Below are 18,671 nucleotides of genomic sequence, written 5' to 3'. Positions count from 1 at the left end.
ATATGCGATACTTACCTGGTCTATAATTATAAATATTATTTCTAGAATAGTTTAGATATATTGTGATGCCAAATAGAGCTTAAAAGATGTCTTGTCACATCAAAAACAATGCATTTAATTAAAATAAAAAAAGGACAATGGAGCCAAAATTATAGTATGCGTGTTATGGTATGGTGGATCGAAGGGTGGATATTCCATTTCCATGGTGCGTAGCTATTGTTGGTAGGCATAAGGCTTAATTAGTGAAGTGAAACTACCCTTCTTGCCTCATAGAAGCACATGCCTACGAAATTGACAATATTATTCTCAAAGGAGACTCTCGATCGAGAATGCTACATCATGAGAGATTGGTGAATCGATTCCACGGTGGCTTGGTTTGGTTATTCAAACTAGTTATTAATCTTTCTTATTTCATATAATCATTATAAATTTTTTAAATTTTTATATAAAATATAATAAATAATTTAACTTTTTCAAATTTTAAAATAAAAATTATATTAAAAAATTATATTCTAATAATATTTTATTTAATTTTTAACTTTTATCTTATCTCATTTTATTTTATCTATATAGCCAAACGAGACATGACACTACTCTTATATCCAATGACTTCTTATAGTCAACCGACTCCGTTACAACTTCTTAGAGCACCAATTTCATTAGGAAAATGATAGGGAGATTGAAAATGGTGATCGAAAATGGTGCTTTCAATTTGACTGATTATGTATTTATTTTTATTTTTTTAATAATTAAGAAAGTAATTATTAGTGAATATGTATATTTTTTTAAAAAAATATTTAAAAAATATTTGAAAGACAAAAAACACGGATGAGTTGTACTCATCTTGTAACTCTATTAAAAAAAAAGTTTGCTAAGAAAAATACAATGCTAATTGCTAAGGTTGAAAAAGTAAATAAATAAAAAAAAAAAAAACAGACAAACAACTAGAGAAGTTGAACAAGAACATCTCCAATTATTTCATCAGAAATAAAGGTTGAAAAATTCAACTGTTGGCGATAAAAGGAAGTCAAAGACAGTTAAAAATTAAGCCTGACTTTTTTACTTTCTGTCCAATCCTCTTAGGACGTACCTTGAGCTCCTAGTATGGCTCTAGTCATCAGATCAGTACCCCCCACTCTCACCTCCTCATTTTCCTTCCCAATAAGAGAGAGAAGATGTCGATGCAGAAAAGAAAACACTATAAGATAGAGAGCTGCAAGCAAAGCAGTGAAGTTCAAGTCTCCACGCAGCTTCTTTAAATATAACACACAACTTTCTCAGCTTTTCTTTATCACTTTTTTCTTTTCTTTTCTTTTAACAATGTCTTGCTCGCTCTATCCTCAATCTCAGCTCTGAAAGAAACCCTCTTAGACTCACCATGGAGTTCGATCTTGAAAACCCATTGACTAATTTGCATGAATCCCGCTCCGACACAATCACTTCTCTCTTCCACATTGAATCTGATCACATGCCATTAGAAAACTACTTGCAGAGTCTCCAAACCAAAGGTTTTGATATCTCTGTTCGGCGAGAAGCTATCTCTGAAATTTCAAAGGTACTACTCACGCTGTTGTTTGAGTTTGCTCGCTATCTATAATTACATTTTCTTTTTCTGGGAAGAAAAGATCAACAAAGAGAGGAAAACAGTGTTTGAACTCTTGCTTGAAATATATACTCCCCCTTGTTCTTTAAACGACCAGAAGCCATTAATTTGTTATTTGTGTGTAATGATCTGTGTTTTTTTTTTTTTGGTTTTCAGTTCTCTTGCACCTTCGATCCGTTCTTATCGTACCTTGCCGTCAATTATCTTGATCGGTTCCTGTCTAGCCAAGGGATGCTGGTAAAAACACCTACCACCCAGCGACTTGCATAGTTCATCATCTTTCTTGAACATTGTAAAATATGTTGATGTTCAGTTTTCTTCAAGATTTTGGGTTTTGAAAGTACATATATGTTATGCTTTTAAAAGCTCCAAAAAAAAAAAGAAAAAATGTTAATATTTTTTGGATTATTTTATTAAAATGAAAAGGTTCTTTCCCTGGAATGCCAACATAATTAATGGTACATTACTTGGATTATTTAAAGACTTAAATCGCTGTGAGATCTAAGAATCTTGGTATAACAGCAACCAAAGCCTTGGGTCCTAGGGCTTCTTGCAATCTCCTGCGTTTCTCTAGCTGCCAAGATGAAGGAAACAGAGTGTTCTCTCGTTGATTTTCAGGTAAAAATCTACATACCAATGTCATGTAAACCAAATAATTGAAATACCATATTTTATTATTATAATTCAGAAAAGCTAACCTAACTCCATTTGCTGCTGTTGGAATAGGGTGATGGAGGCTTTATTTTTGACTCACAAACAATAGAGAGAATGGAAGCCCTCATATTGGGTGCTCTAAAATGGCGAATGCGCTCAATCACTCCCTTTTCTTTCATTTCTTATTTCATATCATTTTTCAAACTTAGAGACCCACCATTGAGGCACTCTCTCAAAGCTCGAGCCACTGAAATCATATTCAAAGCTCAAAATGGTAATAACCAAAGCAAAACAAAATTCGCAGAAAAGTCAACACGCCATTGGGTTCTTTTCCTCTGATTCATAACAAATCTTTATTTCGTTTTCAGAGATTAAGCTTTTGGAGTTCAGGCCTTCAATAATTGCTGCATCAGCGCTTCTTTCTGCTGCTCATGAATTGCTACCCTTGCAATATCCCTGCTTTAGAAAAGCAATATTCTGTTGTTCATATGTAAATAAAGTAAATATTCTAGCTTTTGTCTTTTTCAAATTTTCTTGTCATCCTGGTAATTTTTGGTCAGCATTTTGAAAGTATTTTCCGCTTTAATAAATTCCCCAAGAAAGTAGTCTAGCAAAATGAAATGGTCTATAAAGTTGTTCATGTGATGCTCTTTTCCAATACTTTTTAATATGTTATTGATGATTTTGGTGCAGGAAAACTTGTCGCAATGCTACAATGCAATGCAAGAAATAGTGATAGATGGGTACGAGTCAGTGTTCGATATGGTATCGAGCTCAGGGACACCAGTTAATGTGTTGGATCAGCACTTTTCAAGCTCCGAATTAAGTGGAAAGACTAATGGCAATATCACTACCAATACAATTAAAGCAGAGAGGGACATGAAGAGGAGAAAAATCATTGATCACTATGACAATCTCACGGTCCAGATTTCTCGGATTCAACAATGCTGATGAGCCTGATTCTGCAGCAAAATCACTGATCCAGTTGAGAGTAAGAGTACCTGCTTCTAGTAAGAAAGATAAAATGAAAAAAATAATAAGAAAAGAGGAAGAGATGGGTGAAAAAGACGTTGATCTGTCATGGGCAAAATCACTGTTTCATTATCTCTGTATGGCCCATTTCTTTGGCTGAAACTGATGTGGAAAGAAAGAGGAGAATTTTTGTTTTGCATTTGTTTTTCCTAGGGGCCAAACGAAGACAAAACAGAACTTTGAATTGTAGGGTTGAAGTTTGCGTTTCTGTTTTGGTTCTACTGTGCTTTGTGTTAACTTCTGGCAAAGGAATAATAAATATTGAAAGCAAAATGATAGTTTTATTGGAGAATAAAACAGCGCTGGAATGCAATGGTTATAAATACTTTTTTCTTTTTAACATGGAAGGTATTTTTTTTTTTTTTTTTTTTCAGATACTTAATCCTTTTATTTACTTATTGGGATTTTTTTTTATCGGAAATAGACTTCATTTCATTCAATGAAACCGAAGTTATAATTGTGACTAATAAATACAGGAAAAAATCCATATTACAAGTCAAACTACTCATCTGTTTGGGATGAACAGATGAAGAATGACAATATTAGGGGATGAAGCACCCCAACATACTCAAATTCCTTAGAAACAAAATCCTCTCATCGTTCAAGTTTCTTCTGAAATGTCAAGATCTTGCAACATTTAATAGACCCCATGAAAATTACTAATCATGTGATTCCTTTGATGTGAGCCGTTTGATGGTCCCCTCCCTAATGAGATTTCCTTTTCAAAGAAATGTGCACCCAAAATTTGGAGATTTTCTTTACCTGTTACCTGGAAGATGATAGTAACAGTACATAGGGATTTTGGACCACTCTTATGTAATATTGCATCTCTTTTTATACCAAGAATGAATATGCAAATTTCTACATTGTGGTGCTACTCATGGGTGGTGACAAGGAGCACCCACATGGCTTATTAATTGCATCTTCGGCAGGATTAATCAATGCCATCCATCCATTAACCACCAAAATGCTGCTATTTCTCCTTTCTTTTTGCTTGTTTTCTTTAAGGATGTGGCTGCGCTGAATACTGACTCTGACTTAGGTTCCCTCAATCCAGAGACCCACCCATCTGCTGCAATTCTAACCCTCGAGATAGTTAATCCTAAAGATTCTATCAGCTTGCTAATATAAAAATTATTTGCAGAAATTCTGGTTTGACTTGAAACAAAAGTGATCGATCGAAGGTCTTGTGGTCTCCCTGTAGTGTCATTTTAGGTGAGCACTGGACCTGTTTTTTCCTCTCACATCCATGGCGGGGGTAACGTGGTTATCGGTTGTGGTCAACATCATCCAAGTCCAAGAGTTTGGTGCACAATTTTTTTTTTTTTTTTTTTTTTCTGTTTTTATAGTTAGGTGAGCAATTAAACTAACCAGAAAATCCTTCACATATTGTTTTGATCTGGATGATTATTTTTTCTGGTTTTACTTACTTTCTGCTCCTTTGAGGCTCATTGTGGCGTGGTTCGATGCATATTTATATCCCAAGAATCACAAACCCATGAAGCTAGTAATAATTCCTTACCAGTTACCACCTAATCTAGGCCTAATTAGATCGTGCATTTAGTATTATGAAGCAGGTAATATTGCAGACGATTTAGATACAGAGAATACCAACAGTTCTATCATCTATGTTCTCTATTTTTATTATTTAGTATTTCAAAATTCAACCCTTGTCATCACAAAACAAGACTTTTAAGGCCTGGCCAATTTGCGAGGATAATGACTTAATCATTTCTTATATATATATATATATATATATATATATAGTTTTTTTGGTGTTATAATATTAATTAACAGATAGCAGCCGGGCAAGGATAGATGGAAGAACTCACATTTATATTTATGGGGTAGTTACATGACTTCCTAACCATGATAACTACAACATGATTTGATCTCATTCTCATTTCAGTACTCCACACAAAATGTCTATATTTTTCAGTTTACAAATTCATTTAGGCCCTGTTTGAATTTAGAAAGTGTTTCATCTCATCTCAACTCAACTCATCTCACCATTATTACTTTCTCATATTTTCACATAAAATATAATAAACAATTTAATTTTTTAAAATCTCAAATCAATTTTTTCAAATCTCAAAACAATAATAATATTAAAAAATAATATTTTCAACTTTAAAACCATCATTGAATCCAAACCTGCTTTTAAGATGTGGCCATTAAAATGGATGGAAAATTGGTTAATTGTAAAATTTGAATGAAGAATGTAAAATGGGAAAACTATTAATGATGATTGTTTTTGGTGCAAATTCCAACTTTTTGATCTAGTTTAGTGTACATATTAATAAATAATAGATGATAGTTTGCGGGTAAAAATTGTAATCTCGCAATTAAACAGCCTATATTATACAATATTAAAAACATATATATTTGGTGAAGAAATTAAGGAACTTTTCCCTTAATTACATGACAATAAACAGATATCAATGGTCCAACCCATACCAAGAAATCGCCGATACTTGAGAAAAAGCTGCTAATTGTGAGAGTTTATTATATACGTGTATATATCTAGCTAGCCCAGTTTTGATCGAGCACAAGACTAATTGTAACGCTCTAGCGCGCCCTTTTAATTTACGTACCTTGCAGATCATGGAATTATGAACAATTGAAAAACAGACATCGTAATGAAATTAAAAGCCCGTACAAATTCATGGTGATATGGATTCTGACCATAAAACTAAAATTGGTCTAGCTAATTCAGGCATCACCTTAGCAAAAACGAAACTTTCGACAGGAGAGAGAGAGAGAGAGAGAGAGATTCGTGTGGGACCAATAGTTAAAAACATCTGCCTCCTCAGAGATTCTCCCCATCTCCAACTAAACAGTACACATGAAATAAATAGCAGAAGAGAAGATCAGATTTGTAGAAGAGGTTGGAGGGGAAGTTTCTTGGTCTGTGTTGTCTGTCATGGATGCATAGCTGGGCTGTGCTATGAAACACAGTGCAATTAAGTTCTAGTTGCCCGGTACAGAGTCACATGTAACTCGAGAGATGCTGTATGAAGTTTACAATGATAAAGCCTCCAATGTTCATAAATGTAGAGGTAGCCGTAATGTATTGTCTCTTTTTGCGTTCGTGACTTTTAGGGAACCGGACAGACTTGGCTACTACGCTGGACTAGAATGTTTGGGTTTGTCTCCTAGGCGGAGCTTCGACGGTTAAAACCTCTTTTACTGCACATTATACGTTGCATGGGACAAGGGTCGCTATTGCTATCCACCCATCAAAGATAACCCATTCTCCAATTTCATGGGACGTACGTTTTAATGCCAACAGCCTTATCTTTATGCTATCCAATACCACTTAATTTGATACAAGAACTCTGAGGTTTACGAAACATGAGTAGACTCAAGTTCGTAAGGGCCCATGGGCTACTAAAGTACTTTAATTACATTGGTTATGGACAGAGAGCTAGCTTGTGGCTCTATCCAAGATTGATCGTGTCCACTGTCCATGTCTTCCTTACGTTCGGGAGATCGTTTTTTTTTTTGGCACTGTATTTATATATATAATTATATATACATACATCTATGTAAATATTGCATTTTTAAAACATTAGTGATACAAATGGCGGTTGAGACTCTCAAATACAACCAACAAACAAAAATACAACTAATTAAGTTTCGCAATTGCCTTAAAATAAGGTTTTTAAATATGTGCCAAAGGCCAAAATTAAGCAAGTGATTCTTACATGTGTTGGGGTTATCCCACATCGGTTGTGGAATGGTCTGGTAGTCAATTTATAAGTGTAAGGGAAAACCCAACTCATTGAACTAGCTTTTGGAATTGAGAGAGGCTCATGACCGCCCAACACTAGTATTAGAGCTCAAGTTTATCAATGATCTCAGATCAACAGTCCACTGAAAAATAGGTTGTCTCTACTCCAATTTGGGGCCCGATGTATAAGGAAGAGATTGTTGGGATTATCTTACATCGGTTGTGAAATGGGCTGGTGGTCACTTTATAAGTGTTAGAAAAACTCTCACCCCTTGAACTAGCTTTTGGGGTTGAGAGAGAAGCATGGCCAACTTTTGCTTTGATAACATGTTGGAATTAATATGCTTTATTGATCACACAATGAATATGCCATACAAGGTTGTCTATATATGGGAGCCAAAGGCTATACAAGAGACCTTCTCAAACAATGTAAGATTATAACACTTAACTATTCTCACAAGCAGAAAAAGAAGAGCATATATATGCCAAATTAAATGGGATGTGAATGCATGCGCGCCTTGGAGGATATGAGTCCCAGGGAGGAGACCATGCAGGGACTCCTCCCCCTAGCCAACTAAAACCAAAGAAATGAGGGTTAACTTTCTTGAGGGGAGCGGGAGAAAGAGCAAGGCAAAGGAAAAAGGGAGTGATCTAATACTGAATCTAAATCACAATTGCAATCAAAATAATGCTACGCTGTTGAATTCTTAGCTTATACGTACAGACATGTTCTAACTATGCGCATTTGTAATTAATTCTAATTAATTAAGAAGACTCTTAAAATTAATAGTTGATCAAACAAGAAATTAAGAAACTATATTAATTTTTTTTTTACCAATGAAACTAATACGATGGTAGACTATATAGGCATTAATGCATGGACCGAAGTGTTTTTTTTTTTTTTTTGTTCTTATTGATCGAAGTGTTAATCATGTAAACAAGGAATTTCAGAAAGTATTAATTAATTAATAAGACGATCTGATAATATGATCATTAATTAATTGCTAAAAATTAATATATGGCAATTTTTAATTAAATCCATAACGTTTGATTCAGTGCAACTGATCACTCGGAACTCATTATAAAATTTCAATTTCAGTCTGCCCTTCTGTAAAAAACCACCATTAATTTGGATGGAAATATTTATATATATACACAAAAACAAAACCATTAGTGAAGTATACCCTTGATATGCAAGCCTGTTTTTTGATACATCATTGAGGTGGGTTTTACAATGATGAAAAAATATTGGTATTTAATTTTTTTTTTTTTATAATAATAATATATAGATCCCGCAATAAATAATGTGCTGATATACCAAACCTGAAAATAGCAAAACTCTTATATAATATCCGACTGCAAGTTTGCAAAACTCTTATATTTTCTATTACGATATGTAAGTTTCTAGATGGCTTCTCTCCATCTCCTAGTGTTGCTTTATTATAAGTCATTAATTGTAAGGCATTGATATTCATAACACCTTCTTCCATGGTAATCTCGTGAAGAAGTCTGCATGACCAACCCTGACTAGGATATTGCAGGGAAAGGGAGAGGGTTATGTTTGGTTAGTCACCTCTGACTATCTTATTACTATTTATTATTATTAAAAAATTATTCATTATTTTTTTACTATTATTCACAAATCATCAGATATCACATCAGCATCTAAATGTAGCCCATGATGCTTCATAACACCAGCTTCTTCCGCTATGCTGCCCGGCTTGGACTGGTCGGGGTTGCAGGCTTAATACCAGCCATGAAAACTGGCCTACTATGGCCTCATGACCATTTGGATACTTTGATACATCAAGTCTTCCCCTAGGCAAGGCTGCCATCCAAATGCAACTTACGTTTTATATATGCCTACTAAGATTTTGACTTGACAAGCTGCCACATTTCACAAAATTTAGTTTTTCACAATCGCACCAATTAAGGACAAGCTGCCACACAACTCAGCCTCTCTCAGATCCCGCTACTCTCTTCGTCGAACCATGTGAACTCCGTCGGTGTTGTCCTTGGTTGGTAAGCTCCTGTCCTCTTTTTAAATCTTAAACATACCAATTACACCCAAACTCTGCACTCCGCTAGCTTTTTGGTCAAGATTATAAAGTTTTAGTTTTCTTGGGTTCATTTGTTGGTTCTGGGTTCTGAACGTACAGAAATATGGTTCTGGTGAGTTTAAAGTTCAGACAAATGATGTTCACAAAATTGACTTGCTAAGATAAATTGCTGGTCTAAAATTAACTACGTACTTTATAAGTAAAGGAACGAGTCCACTAGCAAGAACGTGTTGATAATGTTCTTGTTCTTACTCCTAATTAGCAACTTTACCATTTTTAAAACTGCACCAGGTTTGCTCAAAGTGGATTTTGTTGCTTGATGTGTTTATTACATTGATTCTCATAAGAGAAGGAAAGAAATCATAATTTGGTAACTTTTCTGTTCTGTTTTGTCCCCAAATGATTTTCATTATTCAATTATCATAAGCTCCCATTGATTAAAGCTTTCGAGCAAACCAATACTCTTTCTGACCAAATCTATCAGATCTATACTGGCTTAACTTTTAGCTATTCTATGAAAATTTCTGGATTCATGATGTTGCCCTGTGCTTCATCCATTATTAAATTAGTTTTTTTTTTTTTTTTAATATCAAATGCTCTTTATGCTTTTGCATTTGAGATTCAACCCTTGTGTTTTGACATGTATTAGCAGCTTAATTTACCACTAGCAGCTTAATTTACCATTGTCACATTAATGGTTTTGATTACGTTCAGAATCATTGGACTAAAGGAATAGATGCTTCATATCTTCCCTCTATTGAGAGTTGGATAATATAATATTTTTACTGGCAGCACAAAAAAAAAAAAAAAAACATGACAAAGAAAACAATAACAAAATCTAAAAACCAAACCTAGGAGTGTGATACAAACACCATTTTTTCCACATTTCTCAACACCTCCTGACTGGTTTCTTTCTTTTTCCCTGAGCTGATGTGGGCTGATTGGTTTGGTCTTGTATGGCTCCCTTAGCAGTCAACGCACTGTTTATGTCAAATATATTTATGTTATTATCCCCGGCTCATTTTCATGACCAGCAACTTGACATGCTCCCTCTTGAAATTATGTGTCGTCCTCCTATTAAGCATCCTAGATGCTTGTGGATTTCTTTCATTTCTTCATCCTTCAGCTCAGGAAAATAAAAGGTTTGAAATTTTTTTTGCTCTTTTGTTTGTTACTAGCCAAACCAGATGAATTAATATAAAATTTAATTCATCCCTTATATAGGTTTCTCTGTTTTTTATGAAGAAATAATGATGGAGATCGAAAATGGGATTGGACAGCAGTTTGGACACTTGCAGGATTGAAGATTTATAGAAATAGTTGCAGCCAAATAGTGGCCGTGGGAGCTGGTTTTGTCTTTGTTGTCTTTGTTTACTCTCAAGTTAGAGAAGTACAATACTTTGTTGTTGTTTTAGTTTGGAAAATGAACTGATGGATTTCCTTCCATAGTTGTATGTTGAGTTGTTCAGATTAATTATATATATATATATATATATATACACATATATTCCATTAAAATGCAACTTGATATCGCCCTTTTGATGCTTTGCACGGTCATATTTTGTCCTCATGAATTATCCCAAATTCCAAACCACAAATTCCTTGGTTAAGTGACTCGGGCTTAATGGGACAATGCAATTGATGGATTTCCTTCCATATTTGTTTGTTGAGTTGTTCAGATTAATGAGTCTAAACTATGAATTTCCTTCCATAGTTGTATGTTGAACTAATGGATTTCCTTCCATAGCTGTATTTTGAGTTGTATGTTAAGTTGTTCAGATTAGAAAAGTACAATAATTTCAATTGTTTTTTTTTTCATAGAATGAGGTGCTGCTTGGCCTGTACAAAGTAAAACATCAAGTCATTCTATGTGTACACAATAATTGAGCACAAGTTCTGTCATAACTAATTCTTTGCTACCAAAACATATCGTATTGTATCCAAGCGCTAAACATAAATACTAAGTCCATTACAACAAAGTGAGCAACTAGTTGGTCGAGATTATACAAAACAAAGTTCAAAAAATAAGATGTACAAAGTTCCCATCTGCATGGGGCTTCACTGTGATCATATCAAGTACAATGAAATTAATACATAAATAATTCAATACACACGAAGTAGTGAGCATTCATGACAGATGTCTGCTTCTTGCTGTTGAATAGCGACTTGGTTGTTGTGGACTCCCAACTCCCTCTTCACAATCTCTTCCTCACTTTTTAGAAGCTCATCCTCATTCCTTAACAATTTAGTTTATATAATTACAAGTTATTTTTCTCTGTCTTCACTACTATTTGCCCATTTGAAATAATTGTAGTATGGTAATCCCTAATGACTAGCAGACAAACGATCGGTTGTTACATATCAAAATTTTATACAAATCCAAGAAACGACAATTTTTAAACCATTGTTTCTACCTCTATATTGTACTTTGGACACCAAAAGACTGATTGCCCCAGATTGCTTGGTGTGTTTGATGTTCTAAGTGGAGTTTTATGACCGCAGATGCACATTTAGTCGTTCCTCAAAGTATGCTTAAGAAGAGAAGATGAAGAAATTGACAATGATATTCTATATCTAAAATCGCACAATATTTATGTTTATGTCCTGGTTGTCTAAGTGTACAACAAACAATCACCACCATCTTAAACATGAAAAACAGCATTACAGTAATACCCACATAATCAAAGTAAGAGACTAAACATAAGCAATTGTATAGAGCCATCCAACACTCAATAAATTACCACTCAATACATTCTGACCCAGGTGATTTGTTTCTTCCCACATTTGAGTTTTGACCACTTGTTTGTGTCCTTTTTAATCCAAAAACCATCCTCGTACCTAAATTAAAAAAATTCATCTAACAAATACAAATTAAAAAACTTATTTTTAACCGAAGAAATTGCATTCTCGAAGAGAGAGAGATACCGATGGTGACTGAACGGCGTGGACAATAATTTACCTCAAAGAGGATATTGGAGACTGAACTTGGGGCTTGCATAATGGCTTAAGGTTAGGACATGAACGATGAGGGAGTAGTAACAGATTAGAAACTGAGAAGGGAGTGGTCTAAAAGCTTGGGGGGAGATGGGGAAGAAGAAGGGAAAAACTTGCGGAATGAGAAAAGAATGAAACGCACCATTTCATTTAGGACTGATTGAAGCCAATAATACCCCAAAATCCATTTTTTTCATGAAAATCCCATCTTTTCGCAAATTTTTGCCATTCGTTTTTGGCTCCTGCCCATTCCACAAGACGCACCATTTCAATAACCTAGCCATGCCATGTCATTTTCATGCACAAGGAGTGCAAGAACTCAACTAATTGTAGAGTTTTTCATGATAATGATCATTAGAATATGAAAAACTCTCTATGCAAGAGAGTTGGGGGCAGGGATGCACATGAACAAACGCTGGAGTCTACATGGAAATTAATACAGTGCGTTTTAGAATTTTTTCCTTCCTAGTTTTTGAAACCTGCTCCCCCTCCGTCTCCCATCTCCATCTCTCTGATTTTCCCCTTCCCAGTTTTTGAACCCTAACCCCCTCCATGTCGCAACCCGAGATTGTAAGGATTCTAACAAGATGATATTCGAGTGTTTACAAAAAGAGATTTGAAGCTTCTTGTGCTTCTCAAACTGAAGGTAGCTTTGAATTTAATGTTTCAAATTTCTTTTTGGTTAGTGCTTTTGGAAAATTTGCTTTGCTTGAACAATTATACGTTAGAGCTAGCTTTTCTCTATATTTGGGGCATTTTTTTTTCCTTTAATTACAGCTAATCAAGGCTTGATGTTTTCTATTTGGTGCTACTTGATATGTAGTTTTGTGTCGGTTATTGGTTTGACGGTCCACCTTGTTAGACTTTTTAATTCTTGTATTTTCTATGAGTCTTACAACACTGGACAAAGCACCAACGGGGAACTTGGCAATTGTGCACATTTTTTTATTGGCTTTAGTGCTATAAATTCAAAATCTAGATTGTTCTTTATCATTATTTTTTTTCCCATGAATGTTCTCTACTTTAGCTGAGAATTCTTTTTATTTTATTTTTTTCATTTTGGGTAGATATTTGCTTAGATGGTGAAGAATGGAATGATGGGCTATTGGCAATATTTAATGCCTGATTATTTTACAGCTAAAGATGGATTTATAAAAGAATTTACTCCACATCAAATAGGCCAGTTACATTGCTTGATACATGAGCATCTGCAACTTTTTGTTCAAGTATTTTCTCTGTGTTATTGACTCTTCTAGGCAACACGTTGCCTCCCAGGTTTGCAAACTGATTTTTACTGCATGCTATTGCTTTTCCCAAGTTGATGGCTTTACTTCTCTTGATTATTTAATCAGATTTTTATTTCTTGATTATTCATTGTTTTTTAGTTTTAGAATGCCTTCATGTCACCTTTTGAAGAACTAGTTTAGAAAATAATTCTATTGAGAGAATGGTGTCTTTAGTTTCCAAACCAAAAGTTGAGGAAGCGGGCTTGTATGTCAGTTAAAAGCTAGGATACAAGCTAAGGCTTCAACGAATGAGGTGCTTGTAGAATCCATTAAACTGGAGTCAAAAGCCAGTGAATTCAGACACCATTATACTGCAAAGTCATATTTAGAATGTTGTGTATTATGGAACTATTTAGAATGTTGTGTGTTATGGATCTGTTTAGAATGTTGTATATTATGAAACTGTTTGGAATGTTATATATTATGAAACTATTTGGAATATTGTTGTGTCACTGGATATAGGTTGATTTAAATGCATTAACTGGGGAAAATGGTGTACTTTCCTGATCTAATTACCACAGATTAATACCTGTTTGGACATATTGTACAAATTGAAGAGTTATAATCTTTCTTCTATTACATTTAGTTTAGCTTCCTCAAAATACACTACTGTAATATTAAAGATAGTAGGATTTGTGATTACTACCATAAGCTACATATTGCAATCACGAGTTTACATATTGTTTACAATCACAATACATCTCCAAAATATACTTAATACATCTCGATATCATAAAGTAAAATCTCCAGCAATTGGTTGTGTTCCATCTATTCCAAGATGCATCTAGAGATGAAACAAAACGGAATCATTAAGTACATTTTCTTGAGTCGCAATCATTGGTTCGCCAAACTGAGTTTCACTAGAGTAAAATATCTAGGGAATGTTTCCACGCGGCTAAATCTCTGGAAGTCTACTCCATTCTCATTCTCAATTTTCTTCCTCAATGCATTATTGAACTAATCAAACAAACTCTTTTAAGTTTATCCTAACATGAACATATCCATAGAAGAAAGCATTCATGCTCTCGCTTTGTTGGTGGTAACCATGCATGTAGCATTGGACAAATGGTGGTAATTACGCATGTGGCATTGGTGGATGGCAACCATGCATATAGTTTGAGAAACTATTATAAAATGGTATTGGTAGCACCTAACATGGAAACCAATAATGATTATGAAACGAAGTTGTAGTAATATAAATATAGACATTATTAGAACAATCAAATGGACTTGATAAATACATGGGTTGTAGGCCTGCAGTAGGTGTTATAGGAGATGCGTGCTCCTTCCCTTTTTTCATATATCTAGAGAAGAGTTATCATTTTAAAATATTGAAAATCATTTTATAACATGGTATTGGGTTTGCACACTTTGAGAAGCAAATCGAATTTCAAAAAGAAAAATTTCACTAGACACCAACCAGCCAAGGGGACCCCAAGACTATGCAAATCCCGCAACATAGATGCAAATGAAAAGCATCACGACAATGGCATACTACTTTGGGCAACTAACAATGTTTTCTATTTCAAAATGGTAAGGGAAACTTCTGTTTCAATAAAATTTCTCCCCAACGGCAGGGGCCTTCCAACAGTGTTTTCTATTTCAAAAAAAAAATTCCCCAACATTTCATAAATTGATCAACATTCTAAAGATTAAACAACAAATTTATGAAAATAGACTTTCATAAAAATGGAGAAAATGAACCCTCTTATCATAAATGACGATAAAGACTAGTAGAGATGAAGTGTTCAAAACGGCAAGAGATAACGTCAACGATGACTTGTGAGGTGCGACGATGAAATGTTGGCATCAAACGTGCTAGTGCGAGATGGAGAACGAGAACATATTCTCTCTTGTTTGTTTATTTTTTTATATATTTTTTATGTTTTTTTTTAAAATTTATTTTATTTTTTATTTTTTTAAAACAAGCTGACATGACATCCTCTCCAACATCTGCACAAAGTAACCTACGGTTTTGTTATAATAGGGACGTGCTACGTCCACCGCTTCCAGCTCCTGCTGGAAGCTTAAGTAATATTTAAATAATAATATTAGATACAAGTTTCAAATAGATAAGTCTCGCAATTTTTTATAAAAAAATGAATTTCACAAACAAATAATATTTTTTATATTTTTACAAGGTGGCTTCCATTTAAAAAAAAAAAATGCAGAACTTATCTATTTAAGATTTGTATAAATCATTTCTCACGTATAAAAATTTCAAATTATTGCAATGAAACGAAAAACATAGAGTGGACGATAATTAGTGATATATAAACTAATAATTTAATTAATAATATAAACTAATTATATTTTAATTTGCTATATTAAAATCCAGTACTAATTGAAAAGACCAGATAAAAGGATTAAGAGGGAGAGAGCTAGGGTAGTATATTAAAACAAAAAACAAGTGTACTTTCGGCCATTTAAAATAAAACAAAATAAATCCTAGGTAACAGAACGCGCATTCCCGACTATCGATCTATATATATATATCAAGGAATCCACATTTACATTGAAAGCGATCGAGCTAAGATCAATTCTAATCCTTTCATTTTAAAAGAAATACAAGCAAACTAAAAAAAAATTATATATCCTAATTGTCCAAATCATGTCCCATAAACACTATCCTCTGATATATATATATATATATATATATATATTTTTTTTTTTTTTCCTCTGCAATCGGCACCGCCTAAGTGAAGCGTACTAATTAATATGCAAAACAGAAATGGACACAAAACTTTCTAAAAACCCAAATCCCAACACAAATCCGAGACATTATTATGATACGAAGCATATGGTGATATGAATTCCCCATCAAATAAGCTGGGCGATGGACGGTAATTTGGTACGAATGTGTTGTCTGCTACAAATGGTTCAGTCCAGAAATCTCCACTAAATTGATCAAATGTTTCCGACAACCCGAGCTGGCTGTCTTGATCTACAGCCCAATTTACGCCAGTCGAAATTTGATCGTGAGGAGAGCTGGTGGAGGAGGTGAAATCACTTGAACATTCTGTTTCCTGGGACAATACAGAGCTCTCTAAGATATGGTGAGACGGAGCATAATCAGCAGGAACATGACTTTCAGATTCTGAGTGATCTGTATTAATTTGGCTTTTTTCGCTGTGGGAAGCCTCACTGAGCAGACGGTCTTTCACCTCGGCCTTCCTCACGTTTTGCTTTGCACGCTTCTTTAGGTGGGTGTGCCAATGGTTCTTTATTTCATTATCTGTTCTTCCTGGTAATTTAGAGGCGATAATAGACCATCTGAAAAAGGAAAAAAAAAAAAAAAAAAAAAGCGAAAAGGTTCAACTGACATAGCTCCACCAAAAAAAGCAATATTGCAAACATTATTTTATCATTTTCCGTACAACATTTCATGAATAGTGTTGCCGCGTAGTCAATGCTTGGAACGTGTCTTGCATAGTGATTTGATTGAGATTCATCTTCTTTTTTGGCAAGTAATTTCGCAATTCATTGAACATGTGAAAAAAATCGTACTTATTCCCAAGTTCTTCATGTAATTTGAGGATGACTTCGTCTTCCTCTTTGGTGTAGTTTCCCCGTTTTACATCTGGCTGGAGGTAGTTCATCCAGCGTAGTCTGCAACTCTTCCCGCACCTTGATAGACCTGTGTATTAAAGAAAACCCAAACCTTAATTAGCATAAAAACTTTTTCCTTTCTCTGATCACTTTCCCAGTAATATATATAAATCGGCTTTAGAAGACATGTAGAATTGACATGCCTTGATTAACTAAATTTTATATATGAATCATTTATTAAGAGATGGAAAGGGGAAAAAAAACACACAAAAAACAAAAGAAATTCAAATCCGTACCAGCAAACTTGGGAAGCTCACGCCAGTTCCAATGGCCATATCTCTGAACATAAGCCTTTAACTTGTCATCTTCTTCAGGACTCCACGCACCTTTCTTCAGTCCACTTAATTCGTCATAATAGGGGGATTTCACCATAATCCCTATTAAGGTACGTTGATTGATCCCTCTGATATCTTGATCAGATGATGAAGTTTTCTTGCAGCTCAATGAAATGGTTGCATATCATGAGCTTAAATGGCTCAAAATAGTCCTCCATAAAACGAGTGCAGCGAGGGTTCTGTTTAGATAATAATATTATAAACGAAGAGGGACCGACAGAAGACGCAATGAAACGCATGCCCTTTTTATTTTATCTTAAAATAATAAATAGGAGAGTGACCATGAACAAGAAGACTCGTAAAGTATCACATGAAACTGACAAAAGAGGTCAATTGCTAGGTTAAAGCGCATCACTATGTAATGGGCCGCATGATTTGATCTCCACTACACATTAAATCACACTTGCCATCTAATTTTCCCGTACGTTAATGGCATCTCCTCCTCAATGCAAATGGAGATCAAGATTATCCAATATATAATATATCATAATTAAGCAGATGATCAAAGCAATTAATATCCTCAAATTAATTAAAAGGGTGGATGATAGAAAAAGAATATTATTGCAGGAAGGAGCTTATAACTTTAGAAATATTCCTTCCAAATGCACAGGAATCATCATCCCAGCCTTCTATAAACAAAATTAAATTAGTTAATTTTGAAATCTGTCAATGGCTTGATGACCTTATAGCTTGTGAATAAGCAATAATACATGATCATTAATTATAGTAGCTAGTGGGGTCGATCAAAATGTGAAAGAAGTACTACTGGACCACTTTAATTTGCAATTAATTAGAAACGTGACATCCATGCAAATAATTGATCCCAGCTTAACCACACATAAGATGCAGGCAAATGGTATGATATATATCCAGGATTACTATACTAGCTAGGTAGGGTGACGTCACATCAATAATAAATACGTCGTCATAATTTCAAGTAGTTGAGAGTTTGCTTGTTTCGTGGTCTATATTGTCATCATGTATTTCAGTTCAACATGTGAAATTAATCATGTATACGTAGTTCCCTAGCCTGATATGGATCTCAGAAAATATTACAACTAGCTGTCATGATGACGATGAAATTATTTGATTTTTGTGGTTATAATTAATTAATTATAAGATCAGCTCAAATTAATCACGCAAAACTAATATACTTATAATAATATATTCCTTTAATTATAAATTTGCTGACGCTTTATTATATATAGCTAGCAAGACTTGATGCAGGATCATTATAAAGACTAGTTCAAGAAAAGAAAATAAAAGAAAAAAAAAAAAAAAAGAAAGACTTCATGAATGAAAAGAAAGACTGACTGTGTGAAAAAAGGAATTATTATTACGACGGATGATCAGTACTACATCATG

General features: G+C 34.2%; 2 protein-coding genes across 2 annotated transcripts; one reads left to right on the top strand and one right to left on the bottom strand.

The window, feature by feature from the left end:
• The first annotated feature begins 1,119 nt into the window (after nt 1-1,119).
• Nucleotides 1,120-3,508, top strand: LOC108991957 (putative cyclin-D6-1). The gene is made up of 6 exons (XM_018966384.2): nt 1,120-1,555; nt 1,760-1,840; nt 2,126-2,221; nt 2,330-2,531; nt 2,626-2,756; nt 2,951-3,508. The coding sequence occupies exons 1-6, from the start codon at nt 1,379-1,381 to the stop codon at nt 3,206-3,208; spliced, it is 945 nt and encodes a 314-aa protein (XP_018821929.1). The 5' UTR covers nt 1,120-1,378; the 3' UTR covers nt 3,209-3,508.
• Nucleotides 3,509-15,815: 12,307 nt separating this feature from the next.
• Nucleotides 15,816-17,690, bottom strand: LOC108991956 (transcription factor MYB8-like). Its single transcript, XM_018966383.2, has 3 exons — nt 17,208-17,690; nt 16,870-16,999; nt 15,816-16,635 (listed from the first exon to the last, which is right to left on the bottom strand). The coding sequence occupies exons 1-3, from the start codon at nt 17,341-17,343 to the stop codon at nt 16,110-16,112; spliced, it is 792 nt and encodes a 263-aa protein (XP_018821928.1). The 5' UTR covers nt 17,344-17,690; the 3' UTR covers nt 15,816-16,109.
• Between the last annotated feature and the right edge of the window lie 981 nt (nt 17,691-18,671).

Source organism: Juglans regia, chromosome 1, assembly GCF_001411555.2.
Source record: "Juglans regia cultivar Chandler chromosome 1, Walnut 2.0, whole genome shotgun sequence".
Lineage (NCBI taxonomy): Eukaryota > Viridiplantae > Streptophyta > Magnoliopsida > Fagales > Juglandaceae > Juglans > Juglans regia.
The sequence above is the reverse complement of the archived record's forward strand: the minus strand, read 5'-3'. Positions and strand labels throughout refer to the sequence as shown.